The sequence below is a fragment of the Haplochromis burtoni genome, unplaced genomic scaffold, assembly GCF_018398535.1.
Source record: "Haplochromis burtoni strain Fernald_Lab_line unplaced genomic scaffold, NCSU_Asbu1 Contig_11, whole genome shotgun sequence".
NCBI lineage: Eukaryota > Metazoa > Chordata > Actinopteri > Cichliformes > Cichlidae > Haplochromis > Haplochromis burtoni.
In genome coordinates this window covers 3938853-3961776 of record NW_024582372.1, presented here as the reverse complement: position 1 = coordinate 3961776, position 22924 = coordinate 3938853, and the positions used below count along the sequence as shown (strand labels likewise).

Below are 22924 nucleotides of genomic sequence, written 5' to 3'. Positions count from 1 at the left end.
CATATCATCCCTGCTGGGTTAATAATGCACAGTGTCTGATGTTCACAGTGATTGGAAGGATTATGAATATAGTAATTATACATTATTTGGAAGAATTGAATGTGTAACACAGAGTGAGATTACAAAAGATGGAAAATGGAGAATAGGTTTGAAACAAAGAAAGATACTTAAAGAGAAAGAACAGTGAAGATACAGTCAGGGAAGAGGAGTATTGATGGTTGTAGGTGCAACACAAGTTAATCGTTTTGACTGAACTATCGCTTCTCTCTTTCACTTTTTGGGTGTGTGCATTTGTGTTGCAGGTCTTGGTGTATACACCACTCATGTCCTGATATTGAGTGCATGCACTTCAGTGGGTTGCACCAACAGTTCACAAGTTACAATGCTGACTTCACAGCTTCCTCCTGGACCTCTGCAAGCACCAACTCTTACCCCGCTAGACTCTCGAACTATTTTTGTAGAGTAAGTGCACACACACACAAGTGTATTAGTATATGATGGTAATATCTAAGCATATATACGCACAGAACTAGGGTGCACTCACATTTTTAAATTATTCAAAATGTATAAAACCTTTATTTGTATTTTATAAGTTTTGCCTGGGCAGTATACAAGGACAGAGAGAGACTAAGCAAGAGCGAGTCAGTGACCTTCTGCAGTTGTGTTTACCATGCAGAATATTCTTCTACGCTTGACCTTTCACCATTAGAGGGAGGTGACAAGGGAAGATAGATCTCTGTACTTTTTTTTATAATGTTCCCAGTTTTTCTGTATATGTGTGTGAAAGTGTGTGAGCCGTTAGCGTTATCCGCTGCAGAAGAAATACATTACTACTCATATGCATGCAGGGCCCTCACCTCAGTCATGATTATGCTGCCCTGTGCCCAAAAAAGTAAAACATGCTATAATTTGCAAATCACTTAAGCCTTATATTTATTTTTAGTTAATCCAACTGAAAAATCTTGTTCTATGGTGTCGCCCATACTTTTGTCTGTCCACAGCATTGCTACTCTTCCTGGAGTATAGGTTTCATCAAACTTACACAAAGATTACTTAAATGGACTTTAACCAAAATTGTGCTGAAGGTCATGGCCATAATTGTCATTGTACAAGCAGTTTTTCATGTTCACATGAATCACTATTCCTCCTACAATATTGGTCCAAATTAGGTGAAACTTACTTAAAATGATAATTTAATGGGTCTTTCTCCAAACTGTGCTCAAGGTCAAGATCATATTTGTTGTTTTACAGGTAATTTTCTATTTTCAAAGAATACCTTCCACCAAATTCTGGCTCCTGATGTACTGAACAATATTCAATTCAAACCATTTAGCAGCAGTTAAAATAAGATTTTCTATGTTTTTAAGTTTTGTAAGCACAAAAGGGCAAACAACTAATTTTATGAAATTCAAAATTATTCGATAGCTTGAAATATCTCTTTACCATATATGTTGCATGCCACTTGTATCCTGTTTATTGCTGATGATTATGGTCTTGCAGGTAATGATCATGGAGGCAGTGGTCCTAGTTGTTGGTTGGAGCCCTCCTTTCAACATTGTGTTAACGTCACTAATATGGTCAATGCTATGACATGCTAAAGGGTTCACATATTTTCAAGCTTTTTGTGGCCTTAATTGCTTCTGAACTTCTAGTCATAATAGTCCTGAACACTTTGGTTTGGTTGCGAAAGAGATTAATTTGTCCAGGATATTAGTGTTTGCCAATGGATTTACTGTAATTCTCATTATTTTGTGCAATGCAGCGAACCAGTGGCAAGAAAAAAAACTTCTTTCGGTCTTTCTTCCTGTACTTTGCACATTACAATAACCTGTGAATTGCTATGGATCATGAGCTGAATGAGCTCAAGTTACTGATACACTGGCTAAATATTACAAAGTAAAAATTTTAAACAGATTTTGCATTTCTTTTCCTGCTAATTTTAATTTGGATGCCAGCAACACCTTTAAAAAAGCTGGGTCAGGAGCATGTTTCCCAATGAGTTGCATAAACACTCCTTCTAACAACTGGTTGTGAGTGTTTGGATAGTATGGAGACTAATTGCCCTAGTTTTGAAGACAGAATGTTTTTTTAATTTCTGTTTGATATACTATATGTTTATATAATAATAATAATATTTTATACGTGATCCCCGTGGGGAAATTGCTCTCTGCATTTAACCCATTCACCCAGTGAAGCAGTGGGCAGCCACTGGGCACCCGGGGAGCAGTGTGTTGGGACAGTACCTTGCTCAGAGGTACCTCAGGGTAGCCGTTCAGTGGATTTGAATCCTCGACCTTCCGATCATGGGGCCACCACTCTACCTACTGAGCTATCCCTCATAAATAAACATTCACATATATATATATAAATGTTTATTAATCTCGCTGTCACCCCCAGAGTGTGGTATGTATGTGTTCCTCAAGCTTAGATCTTCTACAAGCGGCCTGAGAGTTTGAATGTTTTGTGCAGTATCTTAGCTGTTCCTAGGATTGCACTCTTTTTCCATATCAGAAACCTCTAATGTTGTACCTGGAGTCTGGTGGGTCCTCTCTTCCAGTTTCAGGTTTACAGCTTCTAATGCTCAATGCAGTCAAAGTGTGGAAATGCTGAGCCAAACCTTGGCAGAAGAGAACAGTGGAACTAAACGAGCCCCTTACAATGACAAATGCATCTACTAAGCTGATGATGATTGTTTCCAGACTCAAGTTAGACACATTACCAAATGATCTATGACTACCCCAACTCATTGACAGAGTATCATCAGATGAGATGCTTGCAGATGTAAACACTGCTCTACGCACCATCCCCACAATTGGTATCACTGAAACCAGCGAGCTAATATACACCACTGCCACAGTAATCCTAGAAGCACTTGGGTAAGAAGATCAAGCCAAAATCAGAGAAACCTGGAGAAACATGTTAGTCAGTAAACTGAGGTGCAGTTGGCATCATATACTTGTATTTGATTGTTTAGCATTGTTTTTATTTTTTAAAATAAAAATGCACTGCAAAAAGATTTCTTACAAAATATTTGTTCTGTGAACCTGTTTAAACTACAGGTCCAGGTAGTTTATACAGGTTGGCTGTTGAAAAGGAAAATTAAATTACCTGACAGAATGCATTGACCGCCACAGTATTCCTATATAGAGTGGGGGAGTGTATTGTTTCATTTCCTGAGCCTTTAAAATGCTTTTGATCAACATATTCACTAGGTGTGGGAAGGCTGTGTATTGCCTTGTTAGCACATTGGTAATAGGCAAAGGTTGAGAGATCAGACCTAGTCAATATTACTCTATTGTGTCTGTGAGAAAAGTAAGATAGCTAGGAAAAAATGTAAAGAAATAGTAAAGAGAATGAAATAATTTTTTTTGTTGTTGTTTAAAAAAAATACAGAGAAAAAATCTCTTAAAGAAAATGGGATAGGTGAAGAGAAGGGTGAGAGACTGTGAGAAAGGTTGAAGAAGGCTGCTGGAGGCAAACAAAACAGTATCAGCAGATTTATATCCTGCCCTCACCAAACACTGCCTGACTCATACACATTCATACACAACCAAGCAGACATAGGATCATATGAATACCTATACTGTCAGATATGCACATGGTCACAAATGAAAAGAACCTGATAAAACATTCTGAAACAATCTGAAGTGAATTCATTGATGCATAGATTGTGACTGGAATCATTTTCTGTCGTGTGTGCGTGTGTGTGTGCATATGTGTCTGTGCGTGTTTTGATGCATTTGAAACACCTACTGTAGCATGAAGTACCAGAAAGACTTTTGGCAAAAAAAATATTGCCAACAAGTTCCAAAAAGTTTATGCAGATAAGCTCAAAATGAGCATGTTTAAAGATGAGTGTGGTCACACACACGAGTACTGATATGGGAAGAGCCGATACATAAAAACATGTAATGACGTCCTTCTGAGGACCCAAAAAAGGTCCGATCCCACTGTAAAATTCTCTGTAGTTTATGTTGTTGTGTTGCTTGTACAATTTAGAGAGCAAAAGGAAATATGCAAGAGAACAAAAGTGCAGAAGGCAGGTTAACAGTACACTCAAACCTTCATCATCTCAAATGTTTGCTTTTAAATTTAACATGCAGAGAGGGCACCTGGCTTTTTCACACTACTTTCAAAACGCACTTTTAAAACAATTACCATAGTGAATTATTATACAGATTATTACAATTCCCCTTTGATTCAGTTTTTCAAAAGTGGACATATATCACGCTGCCAATCGACAGCATATAAATCTTATAATAAATGTGATAGATTAGCCACAGTGGCTAATTGTGTGCTAACACACACTCATCAGTCATTCAAAAAATGGCTTTTAATGGGAGGACCCAAGAAAGGAATCCATCACTTTTTAAAATGGCCTCCCTTCGCGACCATGCCAGGTGGGTTGTACTGCCTTCAGGGATTTGTAAGAATTGCAGGACAATTTATAAAGTGTATTTTAGTGCTCCTTTTTTATGACTTTTTTTTTTACTTCATACTTCAGAAAATCTTAGTTATCAAATATCTTATCAGAGGGATTTTTAGTTATAAAATGTGTAATAGTTAGTGAACACACTTCACTGCCAGCTTAAAACAGATTTAATTTAGTATATTTGAGTTTGCAAAAAAAAACAAAAACATTTTGGCAAATAAGATTTTATCTTTTCTGAACAAAATCATTGTAACGATGGAACATCTCATTTATGTTGCAGAATCCAAACACATCAAATCTGTTTAGTCATTAGTATTCAAACTTAGAACCAACAAAAGTACAGCAGTAATTATATAAATATATTTTCCTGAGTCGTGCTCTTTCACATTGGCCCCCTTTTTATAACAGCGCGAGACAGTTGACATGTCTTGATTTCCTAATGCCATTTCTGGTCTTTTTTCTCCTCTTTGCTGGGGATGACCTTCCTGTTCTAAATATAGAAAAGGAGACACCTCAGCCTGACTGTTGAAGGAAACTGTGTGCGCAGTGTGCTGTATGTGTGTGTACGTGCCTCTGTGCACATGTAAGGAAGCCTACCACTGCACTGTGTTTACTTCAGCTGACAGAAGAAACATGGTGATGAAGGCAGACACTGACATGCAGATACTCAGAGCAGTCTGTTTCAGTCCGGACTGCCACAGACACACACACACATTTCACTCCTTTTTCGCGTCTTATTTTTATTTTGATGTTTTAATTCGAGTGTTGTGCAGACCTCTGCACTTAATGGTAATGTATTCATAAAGTTTGGCATTGCTCACCTGGTCGAGCAGGCAAGCCATATGACAAAGCCTTACTGCAGGGGCCTGGGTTCAAGTCTCCCCAGGATGTTACCCATGTGCTATCACCCCCACTCTCTCCTTCCTTTCTTGTCTCTTACTATCCTGACCATCAACATTAAAAAATGCCAAACATATATTTATACGAGTTTACAAATCAAATACTATTATTTATTTTTAAAAAAAACCGGCATTATTAGATACTAACAGACAGTCAAGACGATTCAAGACGTCCTTGAACCTCATGAGGGTTGCAGTTTAGTTTCATTTGTGAAAAACTCTAAAAGTTGATTCTGTTCATCTGGACATAGCGTTTTCTTAGCGAACAGAATCAGATTTTGGACATTTACTTACCTGGATGATTGAGCATGCATCAATTTGTGAAAAACCAAAATGTAAAATGTTTTGATCAAATGTTAACAAAAGCCAATACTTCTATATATTTAAAGTACCAGGTTTTTGCAATACGATGAAAAAAAAAACGTTAAGTAGAGAAGTGATGCAACTAAGTCTACAGGTTTTTTTTTCTGTTGTATAAAGTCCTAAACTATATTAGATTTTAGGTAAATAGGGAAAAAAACATAAGTAAATGGTTAGTAGGAAATAACTGGGAACTGGCTGAATTATAAGTATAGTCATATTAAAAGTGTTTCCCACTGGGCTACAGTAAAGTTTTCACACTAGGATTTTTGAAAAGCAGAAAAGTGAAAGGTCGAATTTATTTTATGTTTATTTTTCTCTTCATTTCTAGGTGGTCACATCCCTCTCAGATAAATGGTGTTTTGGAGTTTTATTTGATCTTCCTGTCTCATGACAGTGCAGAGCGTGTGCTAGCCTATAACAGCTCTGACGTTTTTGAAGACTACACGCTCCGCAACCTAACCCCTGGAACTCTTTACACCATCACAGTAGCTGTAAGTCCATTGCGCCTTAATTTTGACTTTCAATTTGTTCATTTGTATCATATTCATTCTTATGTTATTGTTTATGTGTGTGCATGTGTGTGTGCATGGCAGGCTTGTACAGGAGGTGGATGTACTTTAAGTCCACCAAGCCAGGCTCAGACTGAAGAGAGCACCCCTGAAAATGTCCCTGCACCACTGGTCACTCCTTTGTCCCCCAATGCGCTCAATGTCACCTGGACTCCTCCTGACACTCCGAATGGTGAGAGGGTACACACCTACACAAAAATACAAAACCATTGATTTTTTTAAAATAAATTGTTATCAAGAATAACATGAGCATTGAATGAAGTGGAAGAAGAAGAAGAATGTCATGATGATAACAGCATGTGATATTAATAGACCTGAAGAACTGATTAAAAGGTGATGCTATTTACCATAACCCTGTGTCTATGACATAAATACAGATATAAAGGTTTGTCCGTGTTTCAAGGATGCTGTTCCTGTTACCGTGAAACAGAAGATCATTTACATGTGAGTGAGTGGAATCAGTTGAGTCTCCAGGAGTAGAGAAGAAGAAGAGGGAAACAGAAAGAGGAACTAAAAAGAGAGAGCACAAAGGACTCATAACGAAAAGAGAAAGAGACAGAGACAGGTTGAGAGAACAAACAATTTGAGATCGAGACTAATAGAGACCGAGAGGGAGAGGACAGCGCTTCACCAAGCTCCTTTAAGTGGATGAAAAGTGCTCCCTTTTGACTAAAGAGAGAACTGCAGGCTGAAAGAGCGTAGACTCGCTGTGATGGCCTTTCTCTCTGTTTTCTCTACTCCTCTACTCTCTCCTCTTCTCACCTTTGTCTTCTTCACCTGTCCCCAGTTAAAATCTGGGGGGAAAGTGTATTTTAAGAGTCTAAGGTGTCTATTTAAAACAGAATTTAAAGAGTTAAAGTGATCAAAAAAGGAGTTCCTGTACTGCACAGCGTAACTACATAAGCTGTGTGGTTTATTTAGAGAAGGCAACGAGTGATCCGTATTCTATTAGTGTGATTCTCTCTCTCGTAATCAAAATTTGCAAAAGACTGATATAATCTTCTGAAAGGGAAATAATAGATATGGATTTGTATTTCTTTCTTTTTTTTAAATGTTTCAGAATTTAATTCTGTTTTCATCGTCCCACATCCTATAAATCAAAAATCAGTGCATGTATGTCTTCAGTCTAAGGACAGAATGCAGAATTCACCTGTAGGTAGAAAAGAAACATGGGGCATCCCAGTTTGCAGAGGTTAAGAAGTAACGTCTGCATTCTCTCTTGTGAACTCTTAATGCAGCTGTGTTGCATCTCTTTTACTTTTTCCCGATATCGTCCATGGCCTGCTAATTGTTGTTGTGTGTTCCAATGAAAATACACATTAATCAGCATAAGCTAAAACGCTGTCTGTGATAAAAGCACAGAAATACTCCCAAAGACGTGAAATGCATTATGAAATACATTAGTAGTTACTGTAAAAGAGATTGGCCCCACTTTTTTAAACAGTTTATCTTGATTTCTGAATCGACATATGTCAAGTCAGCAGATGTTTGCTTTGAAATGAACTCATGTGTTTTAATACAACTCTTAAAGGTAAGTAGTTAAATAGCCGTGAAAATACAGTAAGTTTAAGTAACATTATGTATGACATGGTGCACTGAAAATGATGTATTTATCGATAATCTCAAGGACTATATCAACAAATAGTATATCTCATGAAACCAAATTAATTAAGCGAAGAAAACCCCTTGATCCCCTCCCATTTCAGTCTCTTGACATACCACACACACTACCACATATTATCAAATGTTACTGTCATGCTCGTTAAAGTATGTGTAATTCCACAATGTGTGTGTGTGTGGAATGTGAATCGTGTGTGTTTTACGCTTAATGCCACACGAGTGCATTTTGCACCATAAACCCTGTGATGTGTGAGCATATTAGCCTGGATAAATTACTTAAAGCTTTTCTCAGTTGATGACAGAAATTTATAACAAGGGAAACACTTAATCATGATTACCCGATTATCTCGTGCTTAAAAAGCTTTAATTTTTGCTCAGAAAAGAAGAAGAGCTCAGTACGTTTTTCCTCACTAACTCCTTTTTTTATACAAATGGATGGCAACAACCACGATGATGATGGTGATGGGTTCCAGAAGACCTAGATCCTATGTTATTTTCTCTTTCTCTCTTCCTTCCTCTCACTCTTTCTCCCCCCTTCTCCCCAATTCCGCAGGGATTTGTGGGGGATAATCCTCTCGGGGATTAGGTCGGGGCAACACGCAGACAAAGAGGGGAAATAAGCCTGTTATGCATTCGCTGCTTCATTTCCCAACCTGTCTTTATTACAGCCTATACTGATATGGGCTTATTCACACACACAAGCACATACAGATGTCCGCGCACATATGCACACGCTCTCACACGCATGTGATTGGCCACATTAAGAGCTCCCCAGATGTAGCTTGTGTCTGTGGGTTTTTTCGTGTCTTCATTTTCCTGATAGGTGTGTATATCTCTATTGAGCAATAATAAAACCCACACATGATTAAAGCAGAATAGACTCTTAGTTCTTAGCGCTGATCTTTTGAGCCCCCTGTATGCATTTTTATTAAGGAAAAGCACATTTGGCACCTTACTGTTTCATTTTTTTATTAGGTGGATGTAATGTAATGTAATGATTGTGCTGGTGTGTGTGGGTATGGATACGTGTGTACAAACTACATATGTGCAGTTTGTCCGTGTGCAGGTTAGAGTGTGCACACCTATTTGCACCCTTATTTGTGTGTGTGTGTGTGCGCCCGTTCATCGTAGTACAACTGTCCTTCTTAGGGCTTTTATCCTCCTAACACTCATGGTTACATTTGTCATTTCAGTGCTGTTTCTATCATTGGATCACTCTACCTGACTGGCAGGTCTGCAGCCCCTAAGTCAGTTTTCATTTGCATTGTAATCCAGTGACCCAGACTGCACCCCGTCATAGTAAAGCTCTCTTTATGATTGTAATGCCTCACACTATGGATGCAGTATTATTGCATATGAGTGACCAATCCAAACAGAGTGTAAAACTATCTCAGTATAACTATCTTCTGAAAACCTACAGGAAATGATCTCGATGAAAGCTTGTAATGGTTATGATTAGTTGTGATACTTAACATCACTGCTCTTGGTCAGAGGTTATTCAGGGCAGGGGATGTGAGAAGAATGTGACAAGGAGCGGGAATTCCATGTTCAATAGACTTCTTTTATTGTAATAAATACTAAGGATTGTTAAGAAATGTCAGTTCTATTCTTGCCTGTGGTATTTTTTCCCTGTTATTTAAATTTTTATTCTGTCATGTTCTAATCAGATGTGTTCTTTTCCCAGGTATTATAACTAGCTACGGTCTCTGGCTGGATGGAGTTCTCATTTTAAACACCAGTTCCTCCCAGAGGTTCTTCTTGGTGGAGGGACTCTCTCCTTGGAGCCGGCATGTACTCAGGCTGCAGGCCTGCACAGCACGAGGCTGTGGCAAGGGACCGATGGTCAGTCAGTGTTATAGCATATAGCATAGTATAACAAACTGTAAGATGCTTTGTCATATAGTAATGCCTTATAAATAATTGTGTTGTTGGTGTTACTGACCGAATATTGGCTTTTGAACTTATTTTTAAGAGATACTTGAGAAAGATTTATATCCAGGGTATGGAAGTAGGCAAAACTGACCGGATCTAATGATCTGACAAAGAAAAAGGGAACAACGGGACTGTTATTGACACACAGGGGAGATTGGTGATGAGAGGTGGAATTAATTAAATTATGTGGGTAAGAAGCAGAAACAAAAGCAGGAAGTAACCACAGCTAGAAACATGAGAAAACTGAACTTTAAAGTAAAACCTCCAACAACTATCGCTGAAACACTGAAATATGAATACTAATTAAGATGATAGAGACAGTTGAACACAGAAGGCACAAGTAGAAAATAAAACAAGAAACAACTAAAAACTGGTGAGTACCACAGGGGCCATGACATGAAACAGCAGAGTATTTTTCAACATGAATTCTAGTTTCTACCAAAAGTATGAAACACAAAACACAACATTACATTTTTGTTAAATACACCCGTCAAATTTAGCGTAGCAAAAGTTTTATAAAATTATGCATGAATTATTTTCATGAGTTTCATTAGCGCTGTAACTAATGCACAAAATCATATGTGGCAATGCCTGCACACACGTGTGTCTGTGTGTACGTGTGTGTCATTGGGAGTCATAAAGGTGATCGATTCTCTCGGCTCAATAACGAGGGTTGGCGTGGCCACGGTGACATTTGGTAGGAAATGCCACTTCATTTTCAACGACGCCTCTGACAACAGGCCATATTTTGGGGCACTTTTCCAATACAGATGCCATGTTTAGTCAAACACCAGGAGAACTGCTGACCTAGCAGAAAAAGAGAAGAGGAGGGTGGGCAGGTGAAGGAGGGTGAAACAGGATGAAGTGGAGAAGAGGAAGAGGTGATAGGATGGGCAGGAAAAGGAGAAAAGGAGTCGGAGAAGAAGGGAATTTCAGGCAAAAAGAGTAAATGATGAGGACAGAGTAAATGGCCAGAGCAAAGTGAGAGATGAGGTGGAAGGGAATCGAAGGCAGCAGAGGAGAGTCAGACAGGAAGAAATGAGACAGAAGAAGACTGTAATGATGAAAGAGGACGGAAAAATGGTGGCAGAGATAATGCCGGCCACTTGTGTAGAGTGGTTTCATCTGAAAATGCTTAGTTTTAACATTTCAGACAGGTTGTATCAGACTGAGAGAGGCATTATTTTCAGTTTTTTGTATTTCTCCAATAGCTGTTGGATGAATGAGTGTTAGTGGAGCTATGATAAAAATGCTACATATCTGTATTCTTCTATGCATTTTGATATCTGTGTTCTTCTAAGGTGGATGTCCGTACATTAGAGATGGCCCCAGAAGGTCCTATACTGTTGGAGCTGGCCAATCAGAGTTCAAGATCTCTCAGAGCACATTGGACAGCCGCTCCTAGAGCGAATGGGAACCTTAGCTACACAATATACTACAAAAGCAAAGGTAACAGCGAAAAGCTACATCTTTATCTTTACACATGCACAGTTCTCATATAGTATTCGCCAGGCAACAAACCCAACTTTATCTGTAAAACATTCACATCACAACTGTGGAAGTTGTAAAATGTGAAAGCCTCATTTTCTGAATAAAGATATGGATATGTTAATAATACACAGTCATTCCTACCGGGGTAAAAAGTAACATATAGATGGTAACATATCTGTTTTGCTTGAGACTCTGCCTATTGTGTAGACATATCCGCACTGTTTTTGGAGGGGTGGGGTAGGGTCAAAAAGGCTTTACAAAGATGTAAAGCCTTTTTATCAAGACCCATAGATAGAAATGGACATGTCAGTACAAATGCAAATTGGAATACATAATCACACTTCTCACTCACAAAGTCAGCTTGCACTGAAAGTCAGCCATGTAATGGGGAAGTAATCAAGAAGTAATCAGTATACAGTAGCATAGAAATGACAAGTTGTTGTTTCTTTTTGATACTGTGTCAATGATTTGAGAGGAAATGACATGGGAGTATAGACTATAAAAGTGGTATGAAGATAGGAAGAGGAACAAAGTCAAGTTGCAATTCAATAATAGTATAAAGAAAAAAGGGAGATGAGAAGCTCATATTTCCATAGATGGATTAGAAAAGACAGTAAAAACAATGTAAGATATGAGGAGCAGCAATACTGCGGGGAGACAACAAAAGCAACAGATAGACTGGACATGGCGAGAAAAGAGAACACGCATATTCTCATTTTTTCAGTTACGCATATTCACAAAGTCTCTCCCTGTCATACACACTCACTGTCAGGCACTTTGATCTATGCCTCACAGAGAACCCAACAGATGAGTGGAGAGAAGGATAGAAGCAGTGTGGAAGGAAAAGAGAGACAGTGTTTCGCTCTAGTTGCCCATAACCTCCTGTTTCTTTGATACAAACGGCCTTCATCAATCCACACAGAATTACGTGTGTGTGGGTGTGTCTGTATAAATATATTGGATAGGCTTGCTTACTATGATTTTCTGATCCCTTTTCTTTGACTATCCTTGCATAACCTCAATATGGAGACCTCTCTCTTTCGATTACTCTCAAGTTAATCTCAGTGGGGTTTTTTCTCTCTCACGTCCTCTCTCTCGTTCCTCTTTCCTTTTTCTTTCTTTTTTTATGCATCTCTTACAAGTCACTTTTCTGTCTTTAGAGTGGTAACACTAATAAAAAACATTCACTGTTTTTCATTATCTTTAGCTATACATTGCTTGGCCTAAGACCTTACATGTCTTTCTTTCTCTGTCTCTTAGATGGTGATGGTGCATTGGATGGAGGTACAGCAGCAGGCGTCTGGTTGTCTGTGACAGACCTGCAGCCTTACACTAGCTACAGCTTCTGGATCAGAGGCTGTAATACACAGGGTTGTATTGAGAGCGTGCCACTCAGTGTTACTACACTGCCAGCAGGTACTCACACGCCAAAGACTTTCTTATCATTATTAATTTGATCATTACTAGAACTGCATAATTTTTTCACTGTGTCACAGTTTCAAATATCATGATCATCCATCGAAAGGCTCTAAAGGTTTATCCAACAGGTGCTCTTCATTGCTTCAGTTTACATCGTTCTTGACCTGCTCTTAGCTGGTTACACAAAAAACCTGAACTTGCTATGCTAGATCAGCAGGGGCACCAAGGAACTGTGTCACTCCTTTGAGCAAGAAACTCATATAGCGAAATGCTACTGCCTGGTGAGGTATAGTTCAGAGTAGGGGTGAGGGAACTCCAGGCCTCAAGGGCCAGTGTCCTGCAGGCTTTAGATATCACCCTGGGTCAACACACAAGAATCAAATGATTAGTTCATTACCAAGCCTCTGGAGAACTTTAAGACATGTTGAAGAGGAAATGCAGCCATTTAAATCAGCTGTGTTGGATCAAGTCTAAAACCTACAGGACACCGGCCCTTGAGACCTGGAATTCCCCACCCCTGGTTTAGAGGCTTGAACTGCCTGAGTTTGAGTCCACTTCAGACCATTAACTGAGTATCATTGTCCCTACTCTCTCCCTGCTTTCATGCCCACTGTCTGCATTGTCTATTTAAAAAAGGCTGAAACTATCAAAGGTAGATTCTCATAGGTGCAGTTTTCTCATTGCTTTCAACATCCCTGCTATTTTTACCAAATTATTAAACATTATTTATTTTCTCAATAATGCTATTTGTTTTTTTCCTCATTTTTTTGCATTTTGAAATTATTTAATCCTTTAATTTAAGTCACAGTTGATCTACAACAAATTAAAATTAAAATCCTTAGAAAAAAAATGATGATAATAGTATGACTGTGGTATTGAAATTTTTCTAAGGTCTTAATTAAATGACTGTTCTAGTAGATTTGTTTCTCACGCCACACACAAAACATGAACTGTGGCGATATTTTTAAGATTACTTTGATTTTAATTGCTGTTCTTGTGAACTGGAAAGGTTTATTTTTATAGCTTGCTCTGCAAAGGAAAAAAACAATTATTCACTGGAGTCGACATACACATCATTGACTTGACTTAATGATGTGAAAACATATCTCTGATTTACACAGACTGTGTGTGTGTGTGTGTGTGTGTGTGTGTGTGTGTGTGTGTGTGTGTGTGTTTGTATTTGTAATCGTGTAGAATAGAGACTGATTGTGCATACTGATAAATGTCAAAGCTGATCAGAGCAGTCTGGAGATAATTGTAACATGCACACACACACACACACACCTATAAACACACATTTTACCACTTTAGCTAATGTTATCAAAAGGGTTGAATATGTACACCCTTGCACATACCACACCCATGTCTTAGTGAGTCAACAACAAAAGACAGACTTAGGAAAGTTCTCCTGTTCAAGTTCAAAACAAAGGCATAAGAAAGTATAAATTTTAAATACCAGACGTTTCCTCTCTTTCTATCTCTCTTTCTACCTCTATGCCTCTGGCATCTTTTTAGACTTCTATAAGGCAAACTGTCTTGATGCGTCCTTGTTCTATGAAAGAACAGAGAGAAGATAGCGGAGCAAGAGACAGAGGAGCTGAGGAGGAGGAGAGCAGAGAGAGAGAAGTGAACATAAAAGTGCATAGTTTAAAACGATTAGTGACACCTCTGATATTGTACCTACTAACACAGCATGAGAGAGACACAGGCTCACCAACAGTGTGTTTTGCGTGTGCATATCTGTACGTATATGTGTGTGTGTGTGTATGTCGGAGAAGCAGGAATCATCTTTTGATGAATTAGCTAAATACACACACTCAAGGAATGAACTGGGTCATTAAAAAATCCACTGAATCTCTGAATGCAAATCAGAGGGTCATTTTAATCTAAATCTAAGTTCAGGTGTATCGTATCAATTCAGTAATTTGTTAAATGCTTGTTTGACTGTAAAAGAGCAGGATCTCCATTTCCGCGCTTTCCGTGTATTTTCCTACTAATCGACTGCTCACTCCATTCTGATAGCATTGTGGTGCCTTTCGAGTGACAGGATGTTCACTTGACCTATCCTAATTTGCTTATAATGCTGCCTCTTGAAACTCAGCAGGCTTTTACCCAACTACTGTTGATCTAAAATGAAGACGTGTTTTTTCATAAACACGGGTAAAATAAGAGCAGCCAATTTGGTCTGGTTTGAAATGGAGAGCAGACAGCCTACGAGAAGCAGTCATTAAGTCAAGTGCAGGTGATTGTTTGCACAGTTGTAGGAGAGGTCGACTAAGACTGGTGGTACAGAATATATAAGGTTGATAAAAACTGATTAGAAATAAAGGCCAAAGTTGGTATTAAATAGCCAATTAAGGTAATCCTGTGATATCTGTTGTGTTACACTCATATTTTGTTTTCTGTTTCTTAGTTTTCTGTTTTCCAAGCTTCCTTTCCTCTAAGGACTTAGTAAATCTTGTGAGCGAGAACTGGATAAGGATAGTGACACAATTGCAATCATAGCCACAAATAAGCCTTTAAAAAATGGACAAGTCACATCTGACACACATACATGGTGATTCTTTAGTTGTTTTGTTTTTTGTTTTTAAAAAGGGCTTTTGTGTCATGTTTTTAAAATCGATGTGCTTTGTGTATGCATTAATATAATGAATGTATACTAGAGGGTTGAGTTATGTTGATGGACCACCACTAAATTATTCTGAATCCACATTGAAAGTGTTATTTTAGGCTTTTCTCACACATCGTGTATGCCTGTGTGCAGTTGTAACAGCCATCTTTAGAATAAGATGTCTTCAGCAATCAGTCTTGTTGAAGTGGACATCGCACAATTTTTGATTGAAGGGTCACTTTATACATCGGAGGGCCTGCTCTTATTTCACATAGTCAACAGTGCAGTCACTATGATTTCCATCATGTACTTGTTGTTTGCAGCTTATCTCATTTTATTCTGTCTTTGCACAAATGTTCTGTGTTTCTGTTCAGCTATCATATTGATTCTGGCTTGTTTACTGATTTTTCCAACAGTAAGACTTTACTGTCACACTGAGCTAAGAAGACGTGGACTTTGTGGATTTAATGCAGTGTGTGTATTTGTGTGAATGTGAGAGTGATAAGTATATCTGGTTGTGCTTTTTATACTCCACACTGTGAGAGGTGTCATTGCGTTACAGTGAAGTTGATCAGTTAGATGAAATGGACATACCTTTTTATATTTTTTTTGTTTTTTTTCTTACTCTCTAAATGTCTAATCTTTTCATTTCACCGACTGACTTCCTCCATATTTTTGTACTCCCCTGCTCCTTCTTCTTGTCTTCTTCTCAACATACTTTCTTCCTTCTTAGCCCCTGATGGATTGTCACCTCCAACTCTAGCCCATGCAACTAATGCCAGTCTGAACGTGTCCTGGTCTGCCCCTGTCAACTCTAATGCACCAGGCCCACTCTACTACAGTCTGCAAATGAGGACATCCCCACAGAGGCCTATCATAAGGTGAGAGACACCATAAAATGCAGAGTCAAAGCAGATGGACAAGTTTGCAAACCGTTTTCCACAATGCATAAAAGTTTTCTGAGAAGAGTAGCAATAAAGTAACTGGACACACACACAACAAAGTACACATATTACATACTCTAAATATCAGAAAATGTGCATGTGCACATAGCCTACACATGCACATATAAAGGAGCACATTATACAGCACAACTGTGAATATGTCACTTCAGTAGGACATAACATCAAAAATCCAGAGAGGGAATGACAGGATGTAGAGTCAGAAAGACAAAAAAAACCAAAGACATGGAAGAGAGAGGGAGAGAGGGGCAAAGAAAGTGTGATAGAATAAAAAGAGGGAGAGAGGGTGTGCATCTGATATGTATTCATTACATGCTTCCTGACAACAAATTGCAATTTAATCCAAGAAGAGGAGGCTCTCATTCTGTGGTAATAAATAAATGACTAGCTACATGTATTATATATCAGACAGCCATGCCCTCCTCCTCCTCTGCTATGGAAATCTCATTGTTCTCTGATTTATTCATTCATTCATCCCTTCTATCCATCTGAAGCTAAATGGTCAACGGTCGCTCATTTATGACAATATTCTTTTACTTTGTCCTAGATTCCTTTGTATGATTATATGATGGGCCAGGTAAGGCATGGGAATAAGATAAAATGCTATGGAAAAAATTGTACATAATGCATAGGCAGCCAGTGTTTAGGAACCCTATGAAATTTGGGCATTATTATAATGTTTTACTTAAAATATATTTGAATTTACACTTTGGAATCTATTTAAGAAACAAACCATTTTTTTAAGTATAATGAAATTGTTTTTTTCAGAAACCTTTTGCTTTGACACCGGTAACTTTTCCCACTGAAGTATGAATTACATACTTTGTGACAATTCAGATCCTTTTTTTTTCCACCTCTCACATGCACATCTCTCTGGCCTTACGTGTAGGCTAAAAGGGATTTAATAACTATGTACAATGTTGACATGATTAACCTAAGGAACGTAAGAAGCTGTCCGGTGCTGAATCTCTCTGATGAAGCATTAAAGAGTAACATTTGGTCTAAGGTAGAAAGCATGGTGTTGCATATGTTTTTATTTTAAAAAAATGGTAACTCCTGCAACAGTAAAGCTTTGCTAGTAATTCAGGAAATTTTCCAGATTGGTTTCTTCATCAGAAAATCTGAAAATGAAGTTTTGTAACATCAGATTTGTGTCCACTAAAACACAAGAGCATGCAAAGTGCAAGATCAGCATATTTAAATCTGCTGTCACTCTGTGACCACCAGGTAACAGAGCATATCACAGACCCAAATGCATGTCCATGAATGAATTTGTGCTTGTGTCCATCCACTTCTAGGCTTTTGGAAAATGCAACAGACACCTTTTCCTATTACTTAGAGGGCTTATCACCATACACGCCTTACCTGTTTAGAGTGGTGGTCTCGCATACACACGGGAAGACGGCAAGCCTCTGGACAACCCTTCGCACTGCAGAGGACAGTAAGTGGACATACTCACACACACTAGTGCCCAAAACATTTTACATAGATTTGTACAGACAGCTTCAATGCGCATAAACTATGCAAATATAATTTAAAAAAATTAATAAATGTTTCCAATAAATAACCATGAAAACAGTAATAATTTCTTTAAATAAACATGTTACGGGTCAGTGAAACTGCTGTACTGCTTTTTTGTTACCTATTGGTACTGGTTTCTGGTATTGTTTTGTTGTATTTCAAGGTGTATCTTGTGTCAAGTCCTTCCAGGTTGTGCGACTGACTGCGAAGTGGTTGGCAGTGATAGGCTTCTGTGGTCCACCTGTTTTGCTGTGTTAAAGTTAAACTCAAGGAGTCTGACAGATCATTAGATGATCATCTAAGCAATAGACTCATTAGACAATAAACATGTGGCTTCGGCTTAGTTCTCTTTTTTGCGACTCCCTCCAAGGTTTATTTTATAAAAGTATAAATGTTTTTTCAGTGGAGGTGTGAAATGAGAGGGAGAGAGAACAACTAAAGCTGCAGAAGGTGGTGAAAACACGGGCTCAAACAGCGCTGGGTGAAACACACAGACATGGGGAGTTTCACATACTGTAAGGTGTGTGTCTGTGTGTGAGTGACCTAGCCAGTGTCATTGTGGGCTAATTGCTGTAATAGAATCATATTAGCCACTGGAACAGCCTCCTCAGTGCAAAGTTATAAATTAATTAGTACCACGCTATTATCACATACATTATCATTAAGCAGGTGAGATTTGCATACATTGATACGCACACAAACACAAATGTGTACAAAACATGTATGTGTAGTGTACGTATACATACGCAGTGACACGAAGACAAGTGCAGTTACACATATACCATGACATACCATGCACGCACACATCTATTCATACACACACAACTGCAGACATTTAGGATGCATTAAATTATGGCCCTGCGCTTTTCTCATTGCTATGCAGAATTGAATTCCCTCTAGCAAACACACACTCACATGCACTCACACACACACAAACACACACAGGGCTTTTGTTACACTTGTTTTTGTTGCACTCGTGTTTCTGTTTGTGTCTTGACTATTAATGCAAGAATGAAAACATTCTTAGTGTCTCTCTGTCTCGCGCTGAGAACGTATGTGTCATGCACATGCATAAGTCCTCGGCCTTCTCATCGATAACAGACGTCCTGATGCTCAGTTACGACACTTCATGCAGAGATGCAACACAAGGCTTTGGGATGCTACCTAAACTGCACCCAGTTGCCACAAAGATCAGACAGATTTGTGTATTTATTTTGACAATAAGCATGTATGTAATGGAGCAATCTCTTTGCACTAATGATACCAGCCATTTATAAGCATTTATTCCTGTTCACGACTTTTGGTGTCATATTGGATTCAAGTAATTATTAATAAATAAATGTCACATTTGACATGAATTTTCAATTCTGCATCCTTTAAATGTAAAAATGTACATTTTTAAAATATTCATTAAAATTGTTTTACCATAATAATGAATACAGAATAGGTGTAAAAGTTCTTAATAAAAAAGGGATTTAAACCTATGATGGGAGCAAGCCACATTCAGGCAGATTGGATTTCCCTTACACTGATGTGTAATTTGTCACCGTAAACCATCTTCTTATCATCCTAGCAGGGAAAGAAAAGAGGGGCTACATTCTCTGCTTAATCTCGTCTCTCTCTCATACAAGAATAAATGACAACCTTTTGCATTTCATTTGGTGATGTAACGTATAGTAAGGCTAATAGTTTGAATTTTATATTTGTTGTCCTGCATTTGTGGAATTCATACACGCAGCGTTCATTCTGACATAAATCTCAAATCTGAACACAGCGACAGACATATATACATTCACTGAAAGTCACACACACATTCACACAGTCGCTCAAGTGACATATACTGTACATTTGATCTTAACACACTCAGTCATTCTTTATAGAGTGGTCCTTTGGGTTTATCCTTTTGAAGGAGATCATTCTAACCTGATCTCTATGTGCAAGTGTGAGCTGTAACCTTGTAAGTTTTTCACTTTGGCAGAACACTGTATATAATATAGCGTGTGTCGACACGAACCATTTTTAACACTATGGATATGATCTCACTTTATCCACATTTATATACTGTTACTTCTTTCTCTTACTTCTTAATTTCTGTTTTTTTTTCTGTCTTTTTCTTCTTCTGTTGTAATTCCTTTTCCTTTCTCCTTCTTTCTCTTTTTTTTACATTTTTTACAGAATTGTTTCACTTATTGAGGGTGATCAAGGAAAAAATAGCATAAAAAAGGGGTGAAAAAGTAAAGAGAGGGAAAAATAGAAAGAGAAAAAGGTAAAATGAGTAACTGGGGGGAAGAGTGAAGAAAGGAGAAGGCTAATGATAGAACAGAGAAAGAGAGAGAGACTCGTGCTTCCTCCTTTCCTTTTTATCATTCCATTAAAGTTTTATATCTATCTTTTTAATGTAATTTGGTCCCTATGAATTCCTGCTGCTGCAGAACAGACAGACGGCTCCTGTGAACATAAACTCTAGCTGTGTTGGACAGCTCCCTTTCCTCTGTCTACTCCCATGTTCACACCAGCTAAGTGATCTAAGAGTGTGTGTATGTGTGTGTGGGTGTCTGTGTGTGAGTGTGTTATAGAGCGTTATTGTGAGAGTATGACTAAAGAGCCATTTGAATAAAACGATCTTGACCAAGTAGTCTGAGAAATGAAACGTGCACATGTGTGAACGAAAACATTAAACAACAATAGAGGTTTTTAAAAAAACTTTTTTTTTTTTTTTACAAAGGTAAGTGTGATCAAAAAGTGAAATAAGAAGTGTAAAGCAGGAACCACAACAGGATAGGGTAAATGACAGAAAGCAAAAAATCATGTTACTTAATTATTCAGCGGCTACATTAATAAAATATTATCCTACCTTAATTCTCCTGTATTTTGGTCAGTTTGCATTTCCAAGAAATTCTGAAACAATGTTAGCACAATCCTGCTTTAAATTTTACATATCAAAAGATAACCAATGAATAAATACATGTTCACCACCTGAACTTGTATTTAGATAAGCTTTTTGATTGGCTTTCTTTTACATATGGTGTCACAAACAGTAGGAATGCTTATGTAACAGAATTTCTATACTGAATGATTTCTCACCGATTTGAATAACTTGCCAACATAGTTTCACTTTACAGTTTGAAAAGCCAAATGTTGCTTTTCAGTTTGCCTACTCTCTGTATGAATTATGAGGATATACTAGAAGGTTACCTGGATCTGAAAAATGTGGAAAATCACAAATGACTGATAAGTTAAAAGTATCATGATGCTTTTAGTAACTTAAAGGCTAATGTGCATCTCATATACTAGTGATGTTATGAGTACAAATCAAGCTTGTGACCTTGGTCATGTATTATCCTACTTCTCATAGCCTCTTCATTGAATTCTAAGGCAGAAATGACATTAAATAATCTGTGGAAAAAGTAAAGATATCAAATGCAGCATACTTTATTTCTTGTCACGTTTTGACACCATGTCGTAAGCATCTTGATAACAGTAAAGCTCAGCGTTTGTCCTCATTATGACTCCTAGGAGCCTCGATTCACCTTCAAAAGCCCAGTCACCCACATACACACATGCCCCCAAACACACACACACAAACACAAGCATGCATGGGACCCTGCGCAAGACTAAAAATAATACCCTTCCTCATCTCTTCACATGGATACACACAAATGTACACACTTAAATATACATGGACTGACCATTAGCTGCACAGAAACACACATACATACACAAGAAGCAGCATATCACCTACACACCCACAAGTAGACATGCATACACACACCCTCCTCCCTCCCTTTCTCCAAGCCCTTGTCAGTTGATTGTGTTATTACTATGCTAACCAAATCCTTATAAATGTGATTTAAGGCTTGGCAGCCCTGCACTCCTGTTTTAGCCTTCTGCTACTGTGTTTTACTGGAGAGAGGAGGAGTGATAGTGGGAGGTGTGGAGAAAGGTATGAGAGGGGGGAGGGGTGGGGGGCATAGGGAATGAAGAGATTAGAGGAAGGGTAGGATGAGAGATGGAAAGACAGAAGGGTGAGAGGGAGAGAGAATGAAGGATAAGGAGTCAGGGAACCAGAGAGGCAAGTATGCATTCCCTCAACGCTTGTTCCCTTTCTGTCCAGAGAGCTGTAAAGCGTCAGTAAAAAAGAAAAAATAAAATGCAAAAAAGCATCACATGCATCTTAAATGAAAATTTCAATTGAAAAACTTAACAGCCCTTCAAATTGCAGAATTTTACACGCGCCAGTAAAGCCTAAATAACACTCAACACTTAGAGGGAAAAGGGTGGTATGGAGGAGGGGAGGAGAGAGGGATTGAGGGAGGAATGGGGGTAACAACAGGGGTTATTTTGGTTAGTTGATAGGGATTGAATCAAGGTGACTGGATTGTGTTTTGTGGCGAGATTATTTGCAGTTTAGGAATTTCTATTTGTTTACCTTTAGGTGCATATTCAGTCCATGTTTTTAAGTGTCAGTTTTTTAAACAGACATCTTAAGGATAAAAAAAGAGGGCAACATTATATTTAAAAAGACAGAAAGATACAGATTGTCTAATTAGACATTCAACAAACAGGTAGGTTTACATCCCAACCCTCCGCAAAGACAATGCAAGCATGCAGCAAGGCACACATGCATACGCATAGGCAGACAGAGAGACGGGCTCTTGGTTATTCGTGGGGTTCACTGGACCTTTGGTGGTAATTGAATCAGTGTGAGTGCTGAGTAGAGCTAGCATAAAAACCTGTTAACCCAAAAGGTCAACTCCCTGCATTGTTTATTTAGCAGGGGGACCAGAGAGAGAGAAGAAGCAAGAGAAAAAGAGAGAGACCTAGACACAAGGCATGAGTGGGGGGTCGAGAATGAAGAGAAAATGGGAGCGGTGGTAGAGAAGAGGGAGAGGGAGGGAGAACGGTCAGTGAAAGGAAGAGAGAAGAAGGAAACGGGACACAGACTGAGGGAGGGAGCATTTGTGATCTGTAAAAATCACCCAAGCTTTACATCACTGTTTTTATACTGTTGTTTATTTGTGTGGGCGATAGAGTGTGTGTGTGTGTGTGTGTGTGTGTGTGTGTGTGTGTGTGTGTGTGTGTGTGTGTGTGTGTGTGTGTGTGTG

General features: G+C 38.4%; 1 protein-coding gene across 7 annotated transcripts in view; it reads left to right on the top strand.

Moving 5' to 3' along the window:
* ush2a (Usher syndrome 2A (autosomal recessive, mild)) overlaps positions 1-22924 on the top strand; it is a 213748-nt gene that overhangs the window by 102909 nt on the left and 87915 nt on the right. For all 7 annotated transcript variants that reach the window (XM_005915042.3, XM_042214207.1, XM_042214198.1 and 4 more), the window contains 8 exons: positions 303-462; positions 6023-6185; positions 6288-6435; positions 9568-9725; positions 11117-11264; positions 12567-12722; positions 16070-16217; positions 17597-17739. In XM_005915042.3, the coding sequence (XP_005915104.1) occupies positions 303-462; positions 6023-6185; positions 6288-6435; positions 9568-9725; positions 11117-11264; positions 12567-12722; positions 16070-16217; positions 17597-17739 (1224 nt within the window). The remainder of the gene's footprint in view (positions 1-302; positions 463-6022; positions 6186-6287; positions 6436-9567; positions 9726-11116; positions 11265-12566; positions 12723-16069; positions 16218-17596; positions 17740-22924) is intronic.